We start from the raw sequence: 22577 nt of genomic DNA on the forward strand, positions 1-22577 counted from the left end.
CTCTGGGCACCTAATACGCTGGATTCAGGTGTCAGAAAGGTCAGTGCTTATCTATGAACTTACTGAGAGAAGATTGCAGGGTGTTGTGCTGTGCAGGACTGTTCCGTGCTCAGTCACTCCTAACAGCCCCTCCCCTCTCCATAGCCACATAATGGACAGAGAAATCCTGCTTCATCTGAGGTGAGGGGGGAGGCTGGGAGATTGCTTTTTCATTACAGAAGGAAACTCTTTTAGTACATAAAACCTATTACAGAGTTTCTTAAAATCGCTTGTACTGTTGATATTTAATGTTTTCAGAAAAATGACCCTGAAATGACAGTTACGCTTTAACCCTTTAAGGACATGGCCCATTTTCGTTTTTTACGTTTTCGGTTTTTCCTCCTTGTGTTTAAAAGGTCATAGCACTTGCATTTTTCCACCTAGAAACCCACATGACCCCTTATTTCTTGCGTCACTAATTGTACTTTGCAATTACAGGCTGAATTTTTGCATAAAGTACACTGCGAAACCAGAAAAAAATTCAAAGTGTGGTGAAATTGAAAAAAAAAACGCATTTCTTTTATTTGGGGGAAATGTGTTTTTACGCCATTCGCCCTGGGGTAAAACTGACTTGTTATGCATGTTCCTCAAGTCGTTACGATTAAAACGATATATAACATGTATAACTTATATTGTATCTGATGGCCTGTAAAAAATTCAAACCGTTGTTAACCAATATACATTCCTTAAAATCGCTCCATTCCCAGGCTTATAGCGCTTTTATCCTTTGGTCTATGGGGCTGTGCGAGGTGTCATTTTTTGCGCCATGATGTGATCTTTCTATCGGTACCTTGATTGCGCATATACGACTTTTTGATCGCTTTTTATTACATTTTTTCTGGATTTGATGCGACCAAAAATGCGCAATTTTGCACTTTGGGATTTTTTTGCGCTGACGCCGTTTACCGTACGAGATCAGGAATGTGATTAATTAATAGTTCGGGCGATTACGCACGCGGCGATACCAAACATGTTTATTTATTTATTTATTTGTTTACTTTTATTTAAAACCTGGGAAAAGGGGGGTGATTCAGACTTTTATTAGGGGAGGGGGATTTTTACTATTAACAACACGTTTTTTTTTTTTTTTACACATATACTAGAAGCCCCCCTGGGGGACTTCTAGTATATACACATGGATCTCTCATAGAGATCTCTGCAGCATAGATATGCTGCAGAGATCCATGAGATCGGCACTCGTTTGCTTTCGGCTGCTGCAGCCGGAAGTAAACGAGTGCCGAGCCGAGGACGGCGCCATCTTGGACGCGTCCCCGGCCGGCATCAGTAACGGAGATCGCTCCTCCGGGACAAGGTCCCGGAGGAGCGATCTCCCCCACTAGACACCAGGGAAACGTTGCCTCCGGTAATCGGAGGCAGCTGTCAACTTTGACAGCTGCCTCCGATTAGCTAATTAGCGGGCACGGCGATCGGACCGTGCCCGCTAATAGCGGCGGTCCCGGGCTACACGCGGCACCCGGGATCGCGGCACTTCAAAGCGGGGCCGCCGCGCGGCCCCGCTTTGAAGTGCTAATGAGGACATAGGACGTACCGGTACGTCCTATGTCCTTAAGAGGTTAAAGGACAACTCCGGCGGGACCCCCCCAAAAAAAAAAACACAGACACACACAGACACCATACTCACCATCCCTCCGGTGACGATCGCCACTCCATTCGCCCCCCGTCCGCCTCACCGTCACCTGCCTCCGCCGTCCAGCGATGTCTCTTGCTTCCGGGTCCATGAGAGAGAAAAGGAAGCCAGTGCGCTTGCGCACCGGCAGCCTTTTCATTGGCTGGAGCGCATCACATGGCTTCCAGCAAGCTCAGCCAATCAGGGCTGAGCAAGCTGGAAGCCATGTGATGCGCTCCAGCCAATGAAAAGGCTGCTGGTGCGCATGTGCACCAGCAGCCTTTTCTCTCCCATTCACTCTCAATGAAGACGCCGAAGAGGAAGAAGACCCGGACCGCCACCCAGCTCTGACGTCACCCGACACCAGAGAAGAGGACCGTGACGACCGTAATAGGTAATGTATACATTCTTTAACTTCCGGGGTGGGGGGTCGGAAAGTGGGGGAAGGGGGCCAGACCGGGTATTTAACCACATTACAAAGTTATATAACTTTGTAATGTGTGTTAAATAAGCCAAAAAAATTTTTCGCCGGAGTTGTCCTTTAAGACAAGTGAAACAACTTATATGACTAGAAGGCCCCGCCCAGCCCAGATACCGACAGCTAACTGGGAGAGTCAGTTGTCAGTCAAATCACTGTGATAAGAAACACCTAGTGCTGATCAGCAGAGGGAGAGCAACACTGTACTGTGCTACATCCAGCAATAGCAGGGGAGAGAAATACATAAAAGCAGTATGACCAGTAGTGGATTATAATAGGGGCGTTTTGGGCGGCAAAAAGACTTATACTTTCAATGGTGTACTGTCTCCTGGCTACACTTCTGCCATGATTTGCAAAAAATCACTGCTTTTTTATGGCAATTTTGCACAAATCAGGACATCATGACATTATCTATCCTGTACTATGAACGCCAGGCTAGTGCTTCCATAGTTACAGTGGGGTGGGGGGCCAGGCTTGGTGAACAGCCCGGGGCCTATGGTAAAGTTAATCCGCCCCTGAGTATGACTGCTATGAACAACGAGCTGAACGCACGGCTCGAGTCCTGACACGTATATAACACACACATACACAGCTCTGCTCCACACACATCACACACAGACAGCTCTGCTCCACACACATCACACACAGACAGCTCTGCTGCATACACATCACTTCAGCTCATCCAGCACAGCAGAGTCCTGCATACACTGAGCAGCAGCCCCTGATCATGTGACTCCTCCTCCATGTGACTGATCACATGACTGTGACATCATGGCAGGTCCTGGAAGCACACGGCTCCTGTACAGTTCTGCAGGTGACTTCCTGACTTATCAGCTGCTGCTGGACTGTCCCGCCCGCTCCCTGCCCACAGTATGTACTAATGCTGGGTCACTGTTCACCTCTCTGCCCCGCCCCTTGCCTCCTGAGCACCAATCACTGGAGAGGAGGAGGGGCCAGACACAAGGTACATGTGGAAATCCTTCCTGCCCCTCCCCCTCCTCCTGCTAGTGTGCTCTGCTGCTGCTGCTGCCTCCTATTTTAGCAAAGCTCTAAGTGGATTGGTCAGCCTGGACCTGCAGTAACATCTGGTAATGAACCCTACATTGCCCGTGTGACCCTCAAGACATGACCATACCTCCCAACTTTTGCAAAGAGCAAAGAGGGACATGTGCGCCGCGGTCCCCATAGCCACGCCCCCATAGCAAACCTCCATAGCCACGCCCCTACAGTCACCACATGCTGCTGACTGAATAGTGCCCTATACAGTATCCAATCCCCCAAAAAATGCCCCACATAGTATCCAATCCCCCATATAGTGCCCCACATAGTAGCCAATCCCCCATATAGTGCCCCACATAGTAGCCAATCCCCCACATAGTGCCCCATAGTAGCCAATCCCCCACATAGTGCCCCATATAGTATCCAATGCCCCATATAGTGCCCCACATAGTAGCCAATCCCCCACATAGTGCCCCATATAGTATCCAATGCCCCCATATAGTGCCCCACATAGTAGCCAATCCCGCATTATAGTGCCCCACATAGTAGCCAATGCCCCCATATAGTGCCCCACATAGTAGCCAATCTCCCACATAGTAGCCAATGCCCCCATATAGTGCCCCATATAGTATCCAATGCCCCATATAGTGCCCCACATAGTAGCCAATGCCCCCATATAGTGCCCCACATAGTAGCCTATGCCCCCATATAGTGCCCCACATAGTAGCCAATGCCCCCATATAGTGCCCCACATAGTAGCCAATCCCCCCATATATGCCCCACATAGTAGCCAATCCCCCAGATAGCGCCCCACATAGTAACCAATCCCCATATAGTGCCCCACATAGTAGCCAATGCCCCCATATATGCCCACATAGTAGCCAATGCCCCCATAAAGTGCCCCACATAGTAGCCAATCCCCCCATATATGCCCCACATAGTAGCCAATCCCCCAGATAGCGCCCCACATAGTAGCCAATCCCCATATAGTGCCCCACATAGTAGCCAATGCCCCCATATATGCCCACATAGTAGCCAATGCCCCCATAAAGTGCCCCACATAGTAGCCAATCCCCCCATATAGTGCCCCACATAGTAGCCAATCCCCATATAGTGCCCCACATAGTAGCAAATCCCCATATAGTGCCCCACATAGTAGCCAGTCCCCCCATATAGTGCCCCACATAGTAGCCAATCCCTCCATATAGTGCCCCACATAGTAGCCAATCCCTCCATATAGTGCCCCACATAGTAGCCAATCCCTCCATATAGTGCCCCACATAGTAGCCAATCCCCCATAGAGTGCCCCACATAGTAGCCAATGCCCCCATATAGTGCCCCACATAGTAGCCAATGCCCCCATATAGTGCCCCACATAGTAGCCAATGCCCCCATACAGTGCCCCACATATTATCCAATCCCCATATAGTGCCCTCCATAGTAGCCAATGCCCCCATATAGCGTCCCACATAGTAGCCAATCCCCCCATATATTGCCCCACATAGTAGCCAATCCCCATATAGCGCCCCACATAGTAGCCAATCCCCCATATAGTGCCCCACAGAGTAGCCAATCCCCCCATTAGTGTGGCCCCAGCTAAAAAAACAATGAACCAGTAACTCACCTGTCCACCGGTCCCAGCAGCTCCTCTCCCGTCAGAGCGCGCACTCCCGTCATCCTCCGGGTCGGGCAGCGGGGTATACAGTCACTGACTGTACCGGAAGTGAGTCATGATAGAGGCTGCAGGTCACTTCCGGCACAGTCAGTGTCTGTATACTCCGCTGCCCGCCCCGGAGGATGATGGGAGTGCGCACTCTGCCGGGAGAGGAGCTGCTGGGACCGGAGGACAGGTGAGTTACTGGTTTATTGTTTTTTTTAGCTGGGGACACACATAATGCGGGACACGGGGGGCCGTTCCGGGACCGCGGGACAGCACCCTGAAAACGGGACTGTCCCGCGGAATCCGGGACAGTTGGGAGGTATGCATGACCATATTAGGACTTCCTGTCGTCCACCATTTTGGAGGTCAGAAATTTACTAGGTGACAGCACAGCCCTATACTCAGTGTAAGATGAGAGAAGAGAATGATGCTGGAAACCACAATATACTGTGTATATATAGGCTGGTGTGCAGGGGGGAGCGGGCGGCCAGCATGAGCTCTAGCACCAGGGACCGTGAGACATTAGCTGCCCCCCCCCCCCCCCTCAGTGCTGAGTTGTGAGGATAATAATAATAATATTTATTTGTATAGCGCCAACAGATTCCGCAGAGCTTATTTAAATATATAAATACATTACAGGTTATATATTAAGTATAAATAAATTAAAATACCAAATTAGAGACCTGCTCACGAGTGCATACAGACTAGGGTGACTGGGAGTAACACGAGAGGCAACAAGTGCTTTATTTGTCAATGTTCCAGTCATTGTACATGGAATCTCTAAGTGCCTATAGCTGATTGGGCGAGCCAATCACAAGCCATTTTCTGAGCTCAGATAACAAGGATGAGGATGAAGTTTTCTTTCTCTGACATCACAAGAGCTCAAACATCTTTACACATTCATAACTTGTCTCTTCCTATCGCTGTGCCGGGTTTGTTGTACTTTTTCTTCCCATTCTTTATTATCCATTGTATCCTCTACTTTCTATTCATCTCTCCAGGATCCTCTGCTGATATCTTCTATATAAGAGACCGACCCATCAACCATGGAGAGAGACAGAGACAAGATGGCCGAGAGGATAATAACCCTCACCCTACACATACTCTTCCTGCTTACTGGGGAGGTGAGGGATTCTGGGAGTGATGTCATCATGACATCATTCTTATCTATGGAATAACAGATGGATAGGACTGGAGAGGTGAGGGATTCTGGGAGTGATGTCATCATGACATCATTCTTATCTATGGAATAACAGATGGATAGGACTGGGGAGGTGAGGGATTCTGGGAGTGATGTCATCATGACATCATTCTTATCTATGGAATAACAGATGGATAGGACTGGGGAGGTGAGGGATTCTGGGAGTGATGTCATCATGACATCATTCTTATCTATGGAATAACAGATGGATAGGACTGAAGAGGTGAGGGATTCTGGGAGTGATGTCATCATGACCTCATTCTTATCTATGGAATAACAGATGGATAGGACTGGGGAGGTGAGGGATTCTGGGAATGGATGGAGTGATAGTAATGTGTCTCTCCATACACAGGATTACACAGTAGTGAAGAAGTCCTCTAGGGGGCGCCGAGGGGCCCCTGGGTGTGAAGGATGGGGAAGAACCCTGAGCCCAATCCCGGGGCCCCTGATACATGAGGAAATGGAGGAAGAGAAGATCCTAGAAGTCACCAACAAGATGGTGGAGCTGCTGAGTGGAGAGGTGAGACTGTGGCTGCTGGGAATGCTGGGACATTATACAGTAACACCACTGGAGGGGTGGGGGGGATGACTGTGTGATCATTGTGTGTGTCAGGTTCCTATAAGGTGTCAGGACGTGGCGGTCTATTTCTCCATGGAGGAGTGGGAGTATGTAGAAGGACACAAGGATCAGTACAAGGATGTGATGCTGGAGGATCAGCAGCCCCTCCCATCAGCAGGTAATAGACAGGACTATATACACACCTCCTCTCTGTATTATCTGGATGGAAAGAATGAATTCAGTCTCTGTATGTGTTCCCTCCAGTCAGATTCAGTGAGAGAACAGCACCAGAGAGATGTCCCCGTCCTCTTCTCCCACAGGATCAGGTAGATGGAGATGTTCCCTATGATCTGTACATCCCACCTGACTTCTCCTACTGTCTGATGACGTTTACATTATTTCTCTCACATCTTATGAATCAGGATGAAGATAGGAGCAATATTAATGCCCAGGAGACGAATGTGAGCAGTAATGAGCAGTATAAGGAGGAAAATACTACAGGGAAGGATCTGAACTCTATTAATGATGCAGACATAAAGTCAGAAGAGACAGATGACAGCAGTGATAAGCAGTATAAGGAGGACATTCCCACAAGAAAGAACCTGAGCTCTATTATTGCTACAGACATAACTTCAGAAGAAGAGACAGATGATAGCAATGATGAGCAGTATAAGGAGGACATAACTACAGGTAAAGATCTAGACTATATTATTCTTACAGACAAGAAAGTAAAAGAAGAAGAGACAGATGTGAGTGATCTGAACTATATTTATACTTCACATATGATGGTAATAGTAAAAAAAAGAGACCAATGTGAGGGGTGATCAGCAGTATATGAACGATATTCCTACAGGTAACCACCCAGTTAGTAGTGACCCCAGGGCAGGGCTGTTGGGTCAGCTGCCGGGGCCCACAGCACCTTTAGGGGCTAAGAGAGGGACCCGGCACTGTAATGTCCCTGCACTACAGTGAGCGGGCTGAACATCAGAAAACAGAGGAGCAGGACCTGTGAGCGTCCTGCTTACAGAGAGGTCCTCAATATTTCCCTGTGGATATCAGTCAACAGACAGAAAGAGGGAGGAGACTGAGGTGTAAGTGCTGTGTGTATGTGTGCGGGTCAGTCAGTCAGTCAGTAAGTGTCTGTTTCAGTCAGTGTCTGTTAGTAATATGTGACCTCAGGGAGATCAACCAAAACACAGTGGAGACACCATCACATTTATCAACGTCGGTGAGCTCGCCAGACCTACAAGGAAGGAACAACAAGCCAACGGGGTTCTCCAGCCAAAGAAACCATCTTCCAACAAGCCACAGTCAAATAATGACAGGATTTGGATACTTTGCTTGAGTATTTCCCATCCACAGACAGCTGTTTCGGGGTTTTTGCCCCTCATCAGTATAGAGCAGGATTTTGGGGAAATCACCCTGAAACAGCCGGCTGTGGATGGATACCTTGCTGAGGTATTTCACAAGTCCTGACATTTTTGACTGTGGCTTCTTGGAAGGTGGTTTCCTTGACTGGCGACCTCCCCCTTGGCTTGGTTGTTCCTTTCTGGAGGAAGGTCTGGCTAGCTCACTGACATTAAGAAACATGTGATGGTGTCTCTGTAGTATTTTTGCATCTGAGTTAGTGGTCCTGCAACAGAGAACAGTCACACATTCTCCTCAGTCACCGGCTGTAACTATTCTGTGTGGAATATTATAAGCTCTGTGTCCTGTCAGTTTTCCAGCTATATAATCATTCTGCCTAAATTCTAATATACAGCACAGTCCCAGCGGACAATATATCACTATCAGTCTCCTGCTGCTGCATCTATAGTGACTGTCCTCCTCTTACAGCGCACCTGTTACGAAAAAATCGACACGGGTTGTGATCACAAGCATTTATGTAATATATTCACTTTTTTATTTATTTTCATTTCCATTATTAAATCAATGTTATACATACGGCCAAACTGTGCTCCATGTTTCCTTTGTGCCGATATTTGGTCTTTTTTGAAAAGCAAGACCAAACACAGAAAGTCCCAGCGCTCACAGACATGGCTCAGTAATAACTGACAGTAATGTTCAGCGAGAATTAAAGGGGTACTCCGGGCAAAATGTATTTTTAAATATTTTATTACATAAAGAAAGTTATACAAATCCCTAATATACACTTATTATGGGAAATGCACATAAGGTGCTATTTCCCTCAACTTAGATCAGTCAGGCTCACTTCCTGAAAAAAAAAAGTGACGTCTCGTCTCAAGTGTAGGGTCCAGCGGGGGGCGCATGTAAAAGTATAGAAATAGATTAGACGTCTATTCTCCCTCCCTCCCTCTGTCCCATCCCCCTACCCAGTCATATTACAGCTGCTGCAGTGGGGTGAGCGCTCCTTATGTGATGCTCACCCCAACTAGCCACCCCTCATCTAAGCCAGTCTCCCCCCTGCGCCTCAGCGCTCACCCTGTCGCCCGGTCCCGGCAGGGTGAGCGCTCCTGAACCTTCCTCCAAGTTCTCGCCTGTGCTTGCCCGCTCTCCCGTGCCCGAGCGATCACCTGCCGCCGGGTCCCGGAGGGGTGAGCGCTCCTGCACCTTCTTCCAAGTTCTCTCCCGTACTGCCCACTCTCCTGTGCACCTTCTCCCGTGCTTGAGCACTCACCCGCCGCTTGGCCCCGGCGGGGTAAGCGCTCCTGCACCTTCTTGGGAGCTTGGGAGAAGGTACGGGAGTGGGCAGCATGGGAGAGCAGGCACAGGAGCACGGGAGAGAACTTGTAAGAAGGTGCAGGAGCGCTCACCCTAGTGGCAGGTGAGCGCTCGTGCACAGGAGAGCGGGCGACACGGGAGACGGTGCTCAGGAGAGCGGGCAGCACGGGAGAGCGGGCAAGCACAGGAGAGAACTTGGAAGAAGGTGCAGGAGCGCTCACCCGGGTGAACGCTCGTGCACGGAAGAGCGGGTGACACTGGAGAGCATGCAGCAATGAGAGAACTTGGAGGAAGGTGCAGGAGCGCTTACCCCGCCAGGGCTGGGCAGCGGGGTGAGCGCTGAGGCACAGGGGGGAGACTGGCTTAGATGAGGGGCGGCTAGTTGGGGTGAGCATCAGATAAGGAGTGTCACCCCACTGCAGCAGCTGTAATAGGACCGGGCAGGGGGGTTGCACAGAGGGAGGGAGGGAGAATAGACATCTAATCTATTTCTATACTTTTACATGCGCCCCGTGCTGGACCCTAGACCTGAGACGTGACGTAACATTTTTTTTTTTGGAAGTGAGCCTGCCTGATCTACTAAGTTGAAGGAAATAGCATTATATGTGCATTTCCCATAATTAGTGTATATTAGGGATTTGTAGAACTTTCTTTATGTAATAACATATTTAAAAATACATTTTGCCCGGAGTACCCCTTTAAAATGCTTAAGTGCTTGTAAGTAGAGTGGAGATTTTTTCAGTGATCGAGTATATGACCCTTACCTTTATCCTCAGCGCTGTTTCCTAAAGGAGGGTGAGGGGGCTAAACATTAAAGTGAAGAGAATGTAGGAGCAGGAACTGTCAGTATCCTGCACCTACATTGAATGCCACTTCATGCCGTCAGCCTATGGTGAGTGTGATATGTTTTTTCTATACAATTAGGGTCGTAGCATGGAGGGACATCATTACTGTGGAGGGCACAGCAGGGGGCAGTTTTACTATAGCGGCCATTGCAGGGGGACATTATTAATGAGGCGTACAGCAGGGGGGAATTATTTCTAATACGGGAGCGGCAAGGTTGCATTAATACTATGGGGGGCCACAGCAGGGGGAGGCATTATTACCATGGAGGGCACAGCAGGGTGCACTATATTACCATGGAGGGCACAGCAGGGGGTAATATTACTATAGAGGGCACAGTAGGGGGAACATAATATTACTATGGAGGGCACAGAAGGGGGTAATTAATTTGAGGGGCACAGCAGGGAGTGACATCATTACTATATATAGGCCACATCAGGAGGCATTGTTACTATATGGAGGCAAATTAGGGGGCATTGTAACAAAATGGAGGCACAGCAGGAGCATTATTACTATAGGGGGGCACAGCAGTGGTGATTATTACTTTATGGAGGGGCACAACAAGAAGCATTATTACTATATGGAGGCACAGCAGGGACATTATTACTATATGGAGGACACAGCAGAAGGCGTTTATTACTATATGGGGGCACGGCAGAAGCATTATTACTGTAGGGTGGCACAGCCGGGGACATTATTACTTTATGGAGGGGCACAACAAGAGGCATTATTACTATATGGAGGCACAGCAGGGACATTATTACTATATGGAGGACACAGCAGAAGGCGTTTATTACTATATGGGGGCACAGCAGAAGCATTATTACTATAGGGTGGCACAGCCGGGGACATTATTACTATATGAGGGCACAGCAGGAGACATTATTACTATATGGAGGCCCCAGCAGGAGGCATTATTACTATATGGAGGCACAGCAGGGGGCATTATTAATATATGGGGGCACAGCAGGGGGTGTTATTAATATATGGGGGCACAGCAGGGGGCATTATTACTATATGGGGGTACAGCAGAAGGCGCTATTACTATATGGAGGGCTCAACAGGGGTTATTATTACTATATGGAGGGCACAGCAGGGTACAGAGAGGGCTCACGGCTATTAGCCGCCACAAACTAGTTAAATGTAGTTAAGAAGACATCCCTAGCAGTCTTGTGGGAATACCAGCTTCCCACGATGTGAATACCTAAAGGAGTACTCCGGCACTGATAAAAAAAAACAAAACAATCGATCATAAACAGAGTTTTCCCACTTACCATACCTTTTTTATTCTGTCTCCGTTTGAATTTCCCGCTGTTTTGCAGCTCCCTGAAGCTCCAGTTGGTGTCTTCATTTTTTCTTTACTTCCTGGTTTGGGCTTTCCCATGATGCTTTTTGTCTCCTGTGATGTCTAACTGACTCTGTAAAGTTGTTAGATGGCTTACAGCTTGCTCAGCCAATCAGAGCTAAGCAACCTGAGAAATCTGACAAAGGGAGGCTGGCCCAACAGGGCTTAGACCCGCCTCCCTCTTGATGATTTTTTTGTCTAAAAATGGCTGCCACAGAGCAGCCTGGGGTCAACACTCATTAGGTCAGAATGAGTTTACTTCACTTCCTTGTGGGGGATTGAGGGGGGGGGGGGAGATAGGTGATTGAAGCATATTACAAATTTATATAACTTTGTAATGTGTTTCAGTTACTGGGAAAAAGCTTTTCGCTTTAATACTTACCTCAGCGATGTAATGACACTGGTCCTGGCACGTGGATCACTAGAAGCTGCCTTCAGCAGCCGCTACTAATCAAGTGCCAAGATCATTGATCAATACAGTACATGTGCACTGCATTGATCCCTACGAGCAATCTACATTGCTCATAGGAGTCCCCTAGGCGGACTACAAATTAGTATTAAAAAAGTTTTTTTCATAAATAAAAAAATCTCTTCCCATATTAACCCCTTGCTTCTTCAGCCTGTTTTGGCCTTAATGCCCAGGGCCAATTTTTTAAATCTGACCTGTCGCTTTTTATGTAGTGATAACTCTGCGATGCTTTTAACTATCGCTGTTATTCTGAGATTGTTTTTTCGTTACATATTCCTCTTTATGTTTGCGGTAAACTTTGGTTGATACACTCAGTAGTTTTTTGTAAAAAAAAAACACACCATTTGTGCAAAAATTAGAAAAATTTACAATCCTTTATATTCAAAATTCTGTTTTTCGGAGAAAAATAGTTATGCCACATAAACTAATTATTACTGCAACATCTACAACATGTCTGCTTTATGGTGACGTCATTTGGTGAACGTCCTTTTACTTGTTAGGATGTTAGAGGGCTTCGAAATTTTGCTGCAATTTTTAAAATTTTCAGGAAATTTTTATATTCCGATTTTATTAGGGACCAGTTCAGTTCTGAGGTGGATTTGTGGGGCCGTATGTTAGTTACCCCCATAAATCCCTCCACTGTAAAAACTGCACCCCTCAAAGTGACATTTCATAAGTTTATTAACCCTTTAGGTGTTTCGCAGAAATTTAAGCAAGTTGGAGGGGAAATTTAAAATTTAATTTTTTTTGGCAGATATTACATTTTAATCCATTTTTTTCCTCTAACACAGCAAATACTAACTGAGAAATGGAACTCACTATTTATTCCCCATATTCCAATGTTTCTAGAAATCCCCCATATGTGGCCGCAGTGCGTCACCTGACTCAACCACAGGACGCAGACATGACAGAAGCCTTGTGTATTTTTGGGGTCTTTTCTTATTTCAGTTTTTTTTTTAGCCATTACACCATGTCACAGAGGCTTTGCGGTGCCAAAATATTTGTGTAAGACAAGTTGACGTTTCCATCGGTACCATTCTGGGGGACATGTGACACCCTGATCCTTTTTTATTACGTTTTTTATGAGATGGTACAAATTAAAAACACAATTTAGCAGCTGTTTTTCATCCTTTTTTTTGTACGCCTTTTACTTTACGTTACATATGACATGTTATATAGCGGTTACTATACGTTACATATGACATGTTATATAGCGGTTACTATACGTTACATATGACATGTTATATAGCGGTTACTATACGTTACATATGACATGTTATATAGCGGTTACTATACGTTACATATGACATGTTATATAGCGGTTACTATATGTTACATATGACATGTTATATAGCGGTTACTATACGTTACATATGACATGTTATATAGCGGTTACTATACGTTACATATGACATGTTATATAGCGGTTACTATACGTTACATATGACATGTTATATAGAGGTTACTATAAGTTACATATGACATGTTATATAGCGGTTACTATACGTTACATATGACATGTTATATAGCGGTTACTATACGTTACATATGACATGTTATATAGCGGTTACTATACGTTACATATGACATGTTATATAGCGGTTACTATACGTTACATATGACATGTTATATAGCGGTTACTATACGTTACATATGACATGTTATATAGCGGTTACTATACGTTACATATGACATGTTATATAGCGGTTACTATACGTTACATGTGACATGTTATATAGCGGTTACTATACATTACATATGACATGTTATATAGCGGTTATTATACGTTACATATTGTGACGTTATATAGCGGTTACTATACGTTACATATGACATATTATATAGCGGTTACTATATGTTACATATGACATATTATATAGCGGTTACTATACGTTACATATGACATGTTATATAGCGGTTACTATACGTTACATGTGACATGTTATATAGCGGTTACTATACGTTACATATTACATGTTATATAGCGGTTACTATACGTTACATATGACATGTTATATAGCAGTTACTATAAGTTACATATGACATGTTATATAGTGGTTACTATACGTTACATATGACATGTTATATAGCGGTTACTATACGTTACATATGACATGTTATATAGCGGTTACTATACGTTACATATGACATGTTATATAGCGGTTACTATACGTTGCATATGACATGTTATATAGCGGTTACTATATGTTACATATGACATGCTATATAGCGGTTACTATAAGTTACATATGACATGTTATATGGCTTTTGTTATAGTTTATGACATTTATACTATATATACTGTTTGTGTCTTGCATATTGTAAGACCTGTACTATTAAAATTTTTTCACCAATGGAGTTATGTGAGGGCTTTTTTTTTGCGGCATAAGCTGACATTTTTAGTGGTACACCTTTTGGGTACATGTGTCATTTTGATAGCTTTTTTCAATATTTTTTAGGGGGCAGGATTAAAAAATGTCACTTTGGTTAGTTTTTTATTTATTTTTTTATGGCATTAATCAGGCGGTATAATTAATGTAACGGGTTAATAGACGGGGTCATTACGGACGCGGCGATACTAAATATGTGTACTTTATGTATAGGGATTTATAAGGGGGGATGGGGCATATGTATGTATGTATATTTATATATATTTAGGTATTTTAATTATTTGTGTGTGTGTGTCTTTTGTTTTTTGCTTTTCAGGTGTATATACAGTATAATACATTACAGCACATGATGAGTGCTGCAATGCATTATACTGTATATTGAATGAGCAGTCAGTGTTACACACTGACTGCTCACTCAAACGATCAGACCCCTGCTTCAGTGCAGGGGCCTGATCATTATATATCATAGTAACCCAGACCCACCGAAAAGCGTCTGGGTTACTATGGTAACCCCTCCGAAGCCACGCAACGGGCTGGAGCACGGGAGGAGATCAGAGGACGGAGCACGGGGATCGGGGGGTGGGCGGCCACGCGAAGGGAGATATGGGGAAGGGGGGGGGCGCGATCAGGGAGGAGGCAACGTGCCGCAGCCTCCTCCCACCGGCTGATCGGCGGGAGGCCACTGAATCCCCCCATTGACGCTGTGGTCGCATCGACCGCGGCATCTATGGGTTTAACTGCCCGGGGGGAGGGCGGCTCGCCTCCGGGCAGTGGCAGCAGAAGGAGGCTGTGTTAAAAGCTTAACTCGCCCCTTTTTTCCAATTTTATAAATAAAAATAAACATAGTTGCTATCGCTTCGTGCAGAATATCCCGAACTTTTAAGTTATCATTTTCCTAATTTTTTATGGCAAACATCTGATCATTCTTATTATGTTACATAAAAAAGAGTAACTTTGCATGTCTGCAATATGTTTAAGCTTCTATTACTGGGAAATAAGAGAAATGGTGTTTTCTCCTTTGCAGATGATTCTACCAGGAGCTCAGGGGGACATCAGATCTCCTCAGAGGATTATATCACACAAGATACATATGAGGAGCCGTCCACTATCCCAGATACACCCTCAGCCCCTCACAGCAAAGATCTCTCATCTCATTCTGATATACAAGTCCCATCTTCTGCTCCATCACAGCAAGCTGACATTTACAGAGAAGACGATGAACATCAAAGAGAAAATACAGGAAAGCCGCAGTTTTCAGATTTACAACGTGAACAATGCTTTACTAACATACACTATCTTACAGGGGAGAAGGTATTTTCATGTTCAGAATGTGGGAAATGTTTTAAAAGGAAATCAGATCTTGTCAACCATCAAAGAATTCACACAGGGGAGAAGACATTTTTATGTTCAGATTGTGGGAAATGTTTTACTTTTAAATCAAGTCTTGTTCACCATCAAGGAATTCACAAAGAGGAGAAACCATTTTCGTGTTTAGATTGTGGGAAATGTTTTAAAACGAAATCAAATCTTGTTAACCATCAAAGAATTCACACAGAGATGCCATTGTCATGTTCAGAATGTGGGAAAAGTTTTAAAAATAAATCTAGACTTGTTGAACATAAAACAATTCACACAGAGGAGAAGCCATTTTCATGTTCAGAATGTGGGAGATGTTTTAAAACGAAACCAATACTTGTTCAACATCAAAGAATTCACACAGGGGAGAAACCATTTTCATGTTCAGAATGTGGGAAATGTTTTCTTAAGAAAGCAACTCTTGTTAGCCATCAGAGAACTCACACAGGGGAGAAGCCATTTTCATGTTCAGAATGTGGGAAAGGTTTTATTGAGAAATCAACTCTTGTTAGCCATCAGAGAACTCACACAGGGGAAAAGCCATTTTCATGTTCAGAATGTGGGAAATGTTTTATTAAGAGAGCCACTTTTGTTAGCCATCAGAGAACTCACACAGAGGAGAAGCCATTTTCATGTTCAGAATGTGGAAAGTGTTATATTCAGAAAGTAAATCTTGTTAGCCATCTGAGAACTCACACAGGGGTGAAACCATTTTCATGTTCAGAATGTGGGAAATGTTTTATTTGGAAATCAACTCTTGTTAACCATCAAAAAACTCACACAGGGGAGAAGCCATTTTCATGTTTAGAATGTGGGAAGTGTTTTATTCTGAAAGCAACTCTTCTTAGCCATCAGAGAACTCACACAGGGGAGAAGCCATTTTCATGTTCGGAATGTGGGAAATGTTTTACTCAGAAATCAAGTCTTCTTAGACATGAAAGAACTCACATGGGGTTTGGCTTTAATGGCTGACTGAGAAGACATGGTTTGCTCAGCCATTTCTAAACATACCAGTCCTCAAAGCAAAATCTGATAATATATGTCAATTTATTGTAATAAAAGATGTTATCTTAAACCTGAGGTATTTTTTTGTCCTTTCCAGGGTAAAATACTCAGAAACACATAAAAAACATAGAACATACAAATGCATAAGGCCCGGGACTATTATAGTGCAATGGATAAACACAGAGGGCGAGGGAATGCGGTACAAAAGCATGTCCTCTGACCTGGGCATGAGAGGCTAAAAGAGCGGCACTCAGAAGTCCTAGACTGTGAGATCCCTGGCAAAATAGTGATGCCTTATGTCTACAGGTCTACAATACCGCTGGGCTAATTTATTTATTCTTTTGTTAATGATGATGGATGTAGTAGTAGAAGTATAGTGGATGAGGAGTGTAGTAGTAGAGGTATAGTAGATAAGGGGAGTAGTAGTAGTAGATAATGAAAGTAGCAGTAGTGGGAGTAGTAGAAGCAATAGTAATGGGAGTAGTAGTAGAAATAGTGGAAGTAGCATTGAGAGTAGTAGTAGAAATAGTGGAAGTAGCATTGGGAGTAGTAGTAATGAGAGTTGTAGTGGGAGTAGTAGTTCGTTGGCAGGCATGGTGGGGGAGATGCAGACCTTCAGGCCGGGTCCTCACCCGCTCTCCGGTGATGACGCTCTGGGTGTCTCCTGTCCGGCTGCTGCTCCTGAAGGATCTCCCATGTGCGGCACAGTAGCAGTGGATCCAGCAGGTGGCGTTTATCTCCTATGTGCAGACGCAGAGGCACATGATCAGGCAGGGGGCAGGGATCTCCCGTGTGCATGATCGGCCATGGGGCGCTCAGACCTGCAGGAGGAGCAGCTTGCAGCTCCAGGCCCAGCCAGGCTCCATGGTAAAGCTGGGAGCCGCTGGTTATCGCATCGCCCCGGCCCTGAGCGGCAACTGCTTTCCCTGCAGGTTTTGAATATCGAATTTGTGATTATGAAAGAAAGTGTTATCGATATTCAAGTTAAGGTGAATTAATGGAATGAATTTGATGAAACGCCCAGCCCCAGTCTACAGTAACTCCTCCTTCCCTTCATGGTAGTTAACGTTTTCATCTAGTCAGGTTTCGTAGGAGCTGACATGAATGTTGGACTCTACTTGCCTTTCTCTGTATCTTAGTTGGGGTATAGGTCTACTTTAGTAAAGAGCGAGTACTAAAATGCTCGGGTGCTCGTTACTCGAAACGAATATCTCCCGATGCTCGAGTGCTCGTTTCGAGTAACGAACCCCATTAAAGTCAAAGCATTTTTGCAGGGGACCCAAGTTCGGTAGAGGGAAGGTCGTGTGAAAACCTGTCAACCTCAGAAATTGATGGAAACACAACGGAAATGGACAGGAAACAGCAGGGGCAGCATGTATCTATGCCTCTGAGGCTGCCTAATGGCACCATTTTGCCTAATTCTGTGCAACAGCCTGGTTAAAACAGAGGTAGGCATATGGACCACCCAAAAACTCAGCCTGACACAGCATGGCAGTGAGAACACAGGGAACCATTAAAACAGAGGTAGCATATCATGAACCAGCCAAAAATTCAGCCTGACACAGCATGTTGGTGAGGACAGAGTGAACAAGGTAGAAGCGGTAGCCAGTCAGTCTTCCAAAATTTATACCAGACCTAGCATGGCAGTGAGCACACAGAGAACCATTAAAAGTGAGTGAGGAAGCAAGTGAGCCTCCCCAAAATTAGGCCAGACACTGCATGGCATTGAGCACACAGAGAACCATTAAAAGTGAGTGAGGAAGCTAGTGAGCCTCCCAAAAATTAGGCCAGACACAGCATGGCATTGAGCACACAGAGAACCATTAAAAGTGAGTGAGGAAGCAAGAGAGCCTCCCTAAAATTAGGCCAGACACAGCATGGTATTAAGCACACAGAGAACCATTAAAAGTGAGTGAGGAAGCAAGTGAGCCTCCCAAAAATTAGGCCAGACACAGCATGGCATTGAGCATACAGAGAACCATTAAAAGTGAGTGAGGAAGCAAGTGCTGTCCAGGGGCTGGGATATTTAGTGGACACGAACCCGGGTGCTGACAGCTAACTGGCTAGGCCAGCTGTCAGTCACCATCAAGGGTACTCCTGATGCCTCTCGACCGGGGAATTGTGAGGCCCCGGCTAGACAAAAAAATAAATAAAATAAAACAGCTGACTGGTTGGCGAGGGCGCGATCGGCGGGCCCCCGGCAACCAGTCCCGCTCCTCCGCAGACGTAGTGTGACGTCAGAGCATGGCAGTGAGGACACAGAGAACAATACAGTTTTCTTAAGTGGCCCCGGAATGTGAACGAATACACCTTCAATCCTTTAAAGAGTCTCTAAGAGACGGCAAGTGCGGTAGCCTGTGTATTAAAAAGACCTGGTGGTCAATCCTGCCTTCAAAAAGGCTACAACATCCAAGGAAGGTAGACGGTACTGGTGAAAGGCCTGGCCAATCCTGCCTTCAAAAAGGCTACTACAACATCCAAGGAAGGATAGAAGCTGCTGGTGAAAGGCCTGGCCAATCCTGCCTTAAAAACAGCTAAAACAGCCAAGGAAGGTAGAAAGTGCTGTTCATCACTTTAAGCACCGCCTGCAGCTGCTTACCCACGGCAGTGCTGCTGCGCCTAAAACTAAAATAATCGGATTATGGCTAGATTTAGCCTCACACCCTCATGCAGTTTTGCGTGAGAGGCATCTCTTTGGAGGTAGGGACGAAGAATAACAATACAGTCTTCCGGAATTTGAACAAATACACTTTCAATCCTTTAAAGAGTCTCTAAGAGAGGACAAGTGTGGTAGCCTGTGTATTAAAAAGACGTGGTGGTCAATCCTGCCTTCAAAAAGGCTACTGTCAAGTAGGGGGTCTGAGAAAACAAGACGAGTGCAGCCCTAGCACCCGCCCCAGCTGGCCCTACCTACTTGCCACAACAGCCCTAAGTATCTGCGGACAACTTGGCGGCGTTCCCTAACCTGGCACAAGTGAATACACGAAAACAGAGACAAGACTAACAAACGAACAAGGGGAAGTCAGAGGTCCGAGTCGATAACAGCCGGTCAGTAAGGGTACAAAATCGTGATCCAAAGAATAGTCAAAGTCCAAGCCAAAACGTCAGGTATCAGAAGTACAAAGTCACAGTAACGCTAGGTCAAGATACACAGGAGGAACCAGGTTCTTTCGCAGGCAAGAAATGAGACCACAGGGCTGATATTTATTGAGCCTGGAGTCCCAGCCCCAGACTTTGATTGGGGCTGAGGATCCAGGTCCTGCCAGATACAGACAGCTAACTGGTAAGTCAACTGTCAATTAATAATCAGTGCACACACACACAACACCTATGCTGAACAGCCAGGGGAGTGAAACCCTGGCCTCTGCTATAACAAAGAACAGCAGAGCCGAGTATGTGAAAAACATGTGAAGCATTATGGCTTAAATGAATGCCGAGCGCATGGCCCGAGTCCTAATAGCTACAGGCCAATCCTGCCTTCAAAAAGGCTACTACAACATCCAAGGAAGGATAGAAGCTACTGGTGAAAGGCCTGGTCAATCCTGCCTTCAAAACGGCTACAACATCGAAAAAAGGTAGAAGGTACTGGTGAAAGGATGGCAGAGGACACTCGTAAGATAAGATGACATCCACAGATAATATGGTTCGAAATAGACAAGACAAGGAAGGTAAATTGAATTTGACTGTAGCAGTTGGGGAAACATTCCCTGCCTCATGTAACTCCCTACTTCTCCCCCTACTGTTGTTTTGAGTTTGAATTTGACTGTAGCAGTTGGGGTTAGTTTAACTGGTTGACTTGCGGAAATGCGCACAGATGCGGTGCACCTTGGTGAGCAAGTCAGCCACATTGGGATAAGTTTTAAGGAACCGCAGCAACACTAGGTTGAAGACGTGGGACAGGCATGGTACATGTGTGAGGCTGCTGAGTTGCAGAGCCGTCACCAGGTTCTGCCCCTTGTCACATGCAACCAAGCTCACTGCTAATTACACACGAACCCGGGTGCTGACAGCTAACTGGCTATACCAGCTGTCAGTCACCATCAAGGGTACACCTGATGCCTCTCGACCGGGGGTGGTGAGGCCACAGCTAGACCAAAAAAAAAAAACAGCTGGCTGGTTGGCGGGCCCCCGGCAACCAGTCCCGCTCCTGTAGCAGTTGGGGTAACATTACCTGCATCACGTGACTCCCCACTTTTTCCCCCACCACCGCTTCGACTTTGAATTTGACTGGAGCAGTTGGGGTAACATTCCCTGCATAATGTGACTCCCCACACCACCGTTTCGATTTTCAATTTGACTGTAGCAGTTGGGGTAACATTCCCTGCATAATGTGACTCCCCATTTCTCCCCCCCCCCCCACCCTTTCGATTTTCAAATTGACTGTAGCAGTTGGGGTAACATTCCCTGCATAATGTGACTCCCCACTCCTACCCCCACCACCCTTTCGATTTTCAATTTCACTGTAGCAGTTGGGGTAACATTCCCTGCATAATGTGACTCCCCACTTCTACCCCCTACCCTATACACACACTCTGTGATACCCCCTTACAATGAGCAGTGAGGTTCTATGCAGGTGTACTACAAATCCCAGCAATACAATGTAGTACCCACTAGTTTTGGGGGGCTGTGCAATACAATCTGGTAGTGGCTGGACCTAGACACACACTCTGTGACACCCCATTACAATGACCAGTGAAGTTCTATGCAGGTGTACTACAAATCCCAGCAATACAATGTAGTAACCACTAGTTTTGGGGGCTGTGGGATACAATCTGGTGGTGGCTGCACCTACAGTGTACACACTCTCTGACACCCCCGTACAATGAGCAGTGAAGTTCTATGCAGGTGTACTACAAATCCCAGCAATACAATGTAGCAGCACCACCAGCCCCAAAATCAAAAAAGAGTACACTGAGCACTTCTTAGGAGTCTGTATGCAACACCTAATGTCCCCTTTCTGCCAACAGCCGATCACCACAGTGTGCTGGTGAAATCGTGGTAGCAGCACTGCAAGTCCCAGCCAGCAATCTGTAGTAATACTATTAAAAAACGCTTTGAAGCCCTGAAAAGAGCTGTTAGTTTGTATTGCTAGTATATACCCTGCCTACTGGAACGCTAAATCCTACACTGACACTCTCCCTGACCAGCAGCAACTCTGTCCCTAATCTCTTCCAGCGTCTGAAGCGAGCACTGCCGGCTGCGCGTTTTATATGGCAGGGTCATCTGATCTGGTCAACCAATCGCTGCTATCGACATGTATGGGTCCCACGTGATCACAGGATGTACCAAAGAGTTTCCTGCATGTTTATTGGCTGAGAAATAGCGCCCAAACTTACAGGAAACGGATGATTTTCTCGAGTATCGCGAGATGCTCGTCCAAGTAACGAGTACCATCGAGTACCCTAATGCTCGATCGAGTACCAAGCTCGGACGAACATGCTCGCTCATCACTAGTCTACATGATTTGGGCTTTGTGTTAGGGCCCGTTTACACAGAAAGATTATCTGCCAAAGATTTGAAGCCAAAGCCAGAAACAGACTATAAACAGAGATCAGGTCATAAAGGAAAGACTGAGATTTCTCCTCTTTATAAATCCATTCCTGGCTTTGGCTTCAGATCTTTGGCAGATAGTCTTTCTGTGTAAATGGACCCTTAGATATCTCCTGACTTGTTCTCCAGTTGAGGCATTACCTCTTCACTATGTTTTGGCTGTGTATAATGCATTGTATTTGCCTTTCTTACAGGTTCTGAAGGTCTATTGAGTACGTGTGGTGTGTGCTTGCTCTGTTGTTTCCTGGTAACCTCTCTGTGCTGGGATCCCGCACCTCAAGGTGGTCCTCCTCCTCCTTCTCTCACCAATGCAATGGTATCCCTTGAAGTACTGGCCAGGAATGTTCAAGGCCTTAACCTCTTAGGCTGCATTC

The 22577-nt window shown here is 45.7% G+C and overlaps 2 protein-coding genes and 1 pseudogene across 2 annotated transcripts in view; 1 reads left to right on the forward strand and 2 right to left on the reverse strand.

The window, feature by feature from the left end:
- Window positions 1-22577, reverse strand: part of LOC138786597 (zinc finger protein 208-like) — a 646972-nt pseudogene that overhangs the window by 426519 nt on the left and 197876 nt on the right.
- LOC138786727 (zinc finger protein 271-like) overlaps window positions 1-22577 on the reverse strand; it is a 256641-nt gene that overhangs the window by 25791 nt on the left and 208273 nt on the right. The gene's annotated exons all lie outside the window — the stretch shown is intronic.
- On the forward strand, window positions 15208-16682 carry LOC138786768 (gastrula zinc finger protein XlCGF26.1-like). The gene has a single exon (XM_069963808.1). It carries the CDS (start codon window positions 15262-15264, stop codon window positions 16618-16620), a length of 1359 nt encoding a protein of 452 aa, XP_069819909.1. The 5' UTR covers window positions 15208-15261; the 3' UTR covers window positions 16621-16682.

Source organism: Dendropsophus ebraccatus, chromosome 3 (assembly GCF_027789765.1).
Source record: "Dendropsophus ebraccatus isolate aDenEbr1 chromosome 3, aDenEbr1.pat, whole genome shotgun sequence".
Lineage (NCBI taxonomy): Eukaryota > Metazoa > Chordata > Amphibia > Anura > Hylidae > Dendropsophus > Dendropsophus ebraccatus.

Excerpts from the sequence above, each read along its gene's own strand:
- LOC138786768 (XM_069963808.1), top strand. The coding sequence starts at position 15,262 with ATGTTTAAGCTTCTATTACTGGGAAATAAGAGAAATGGTGTTTTCTCC.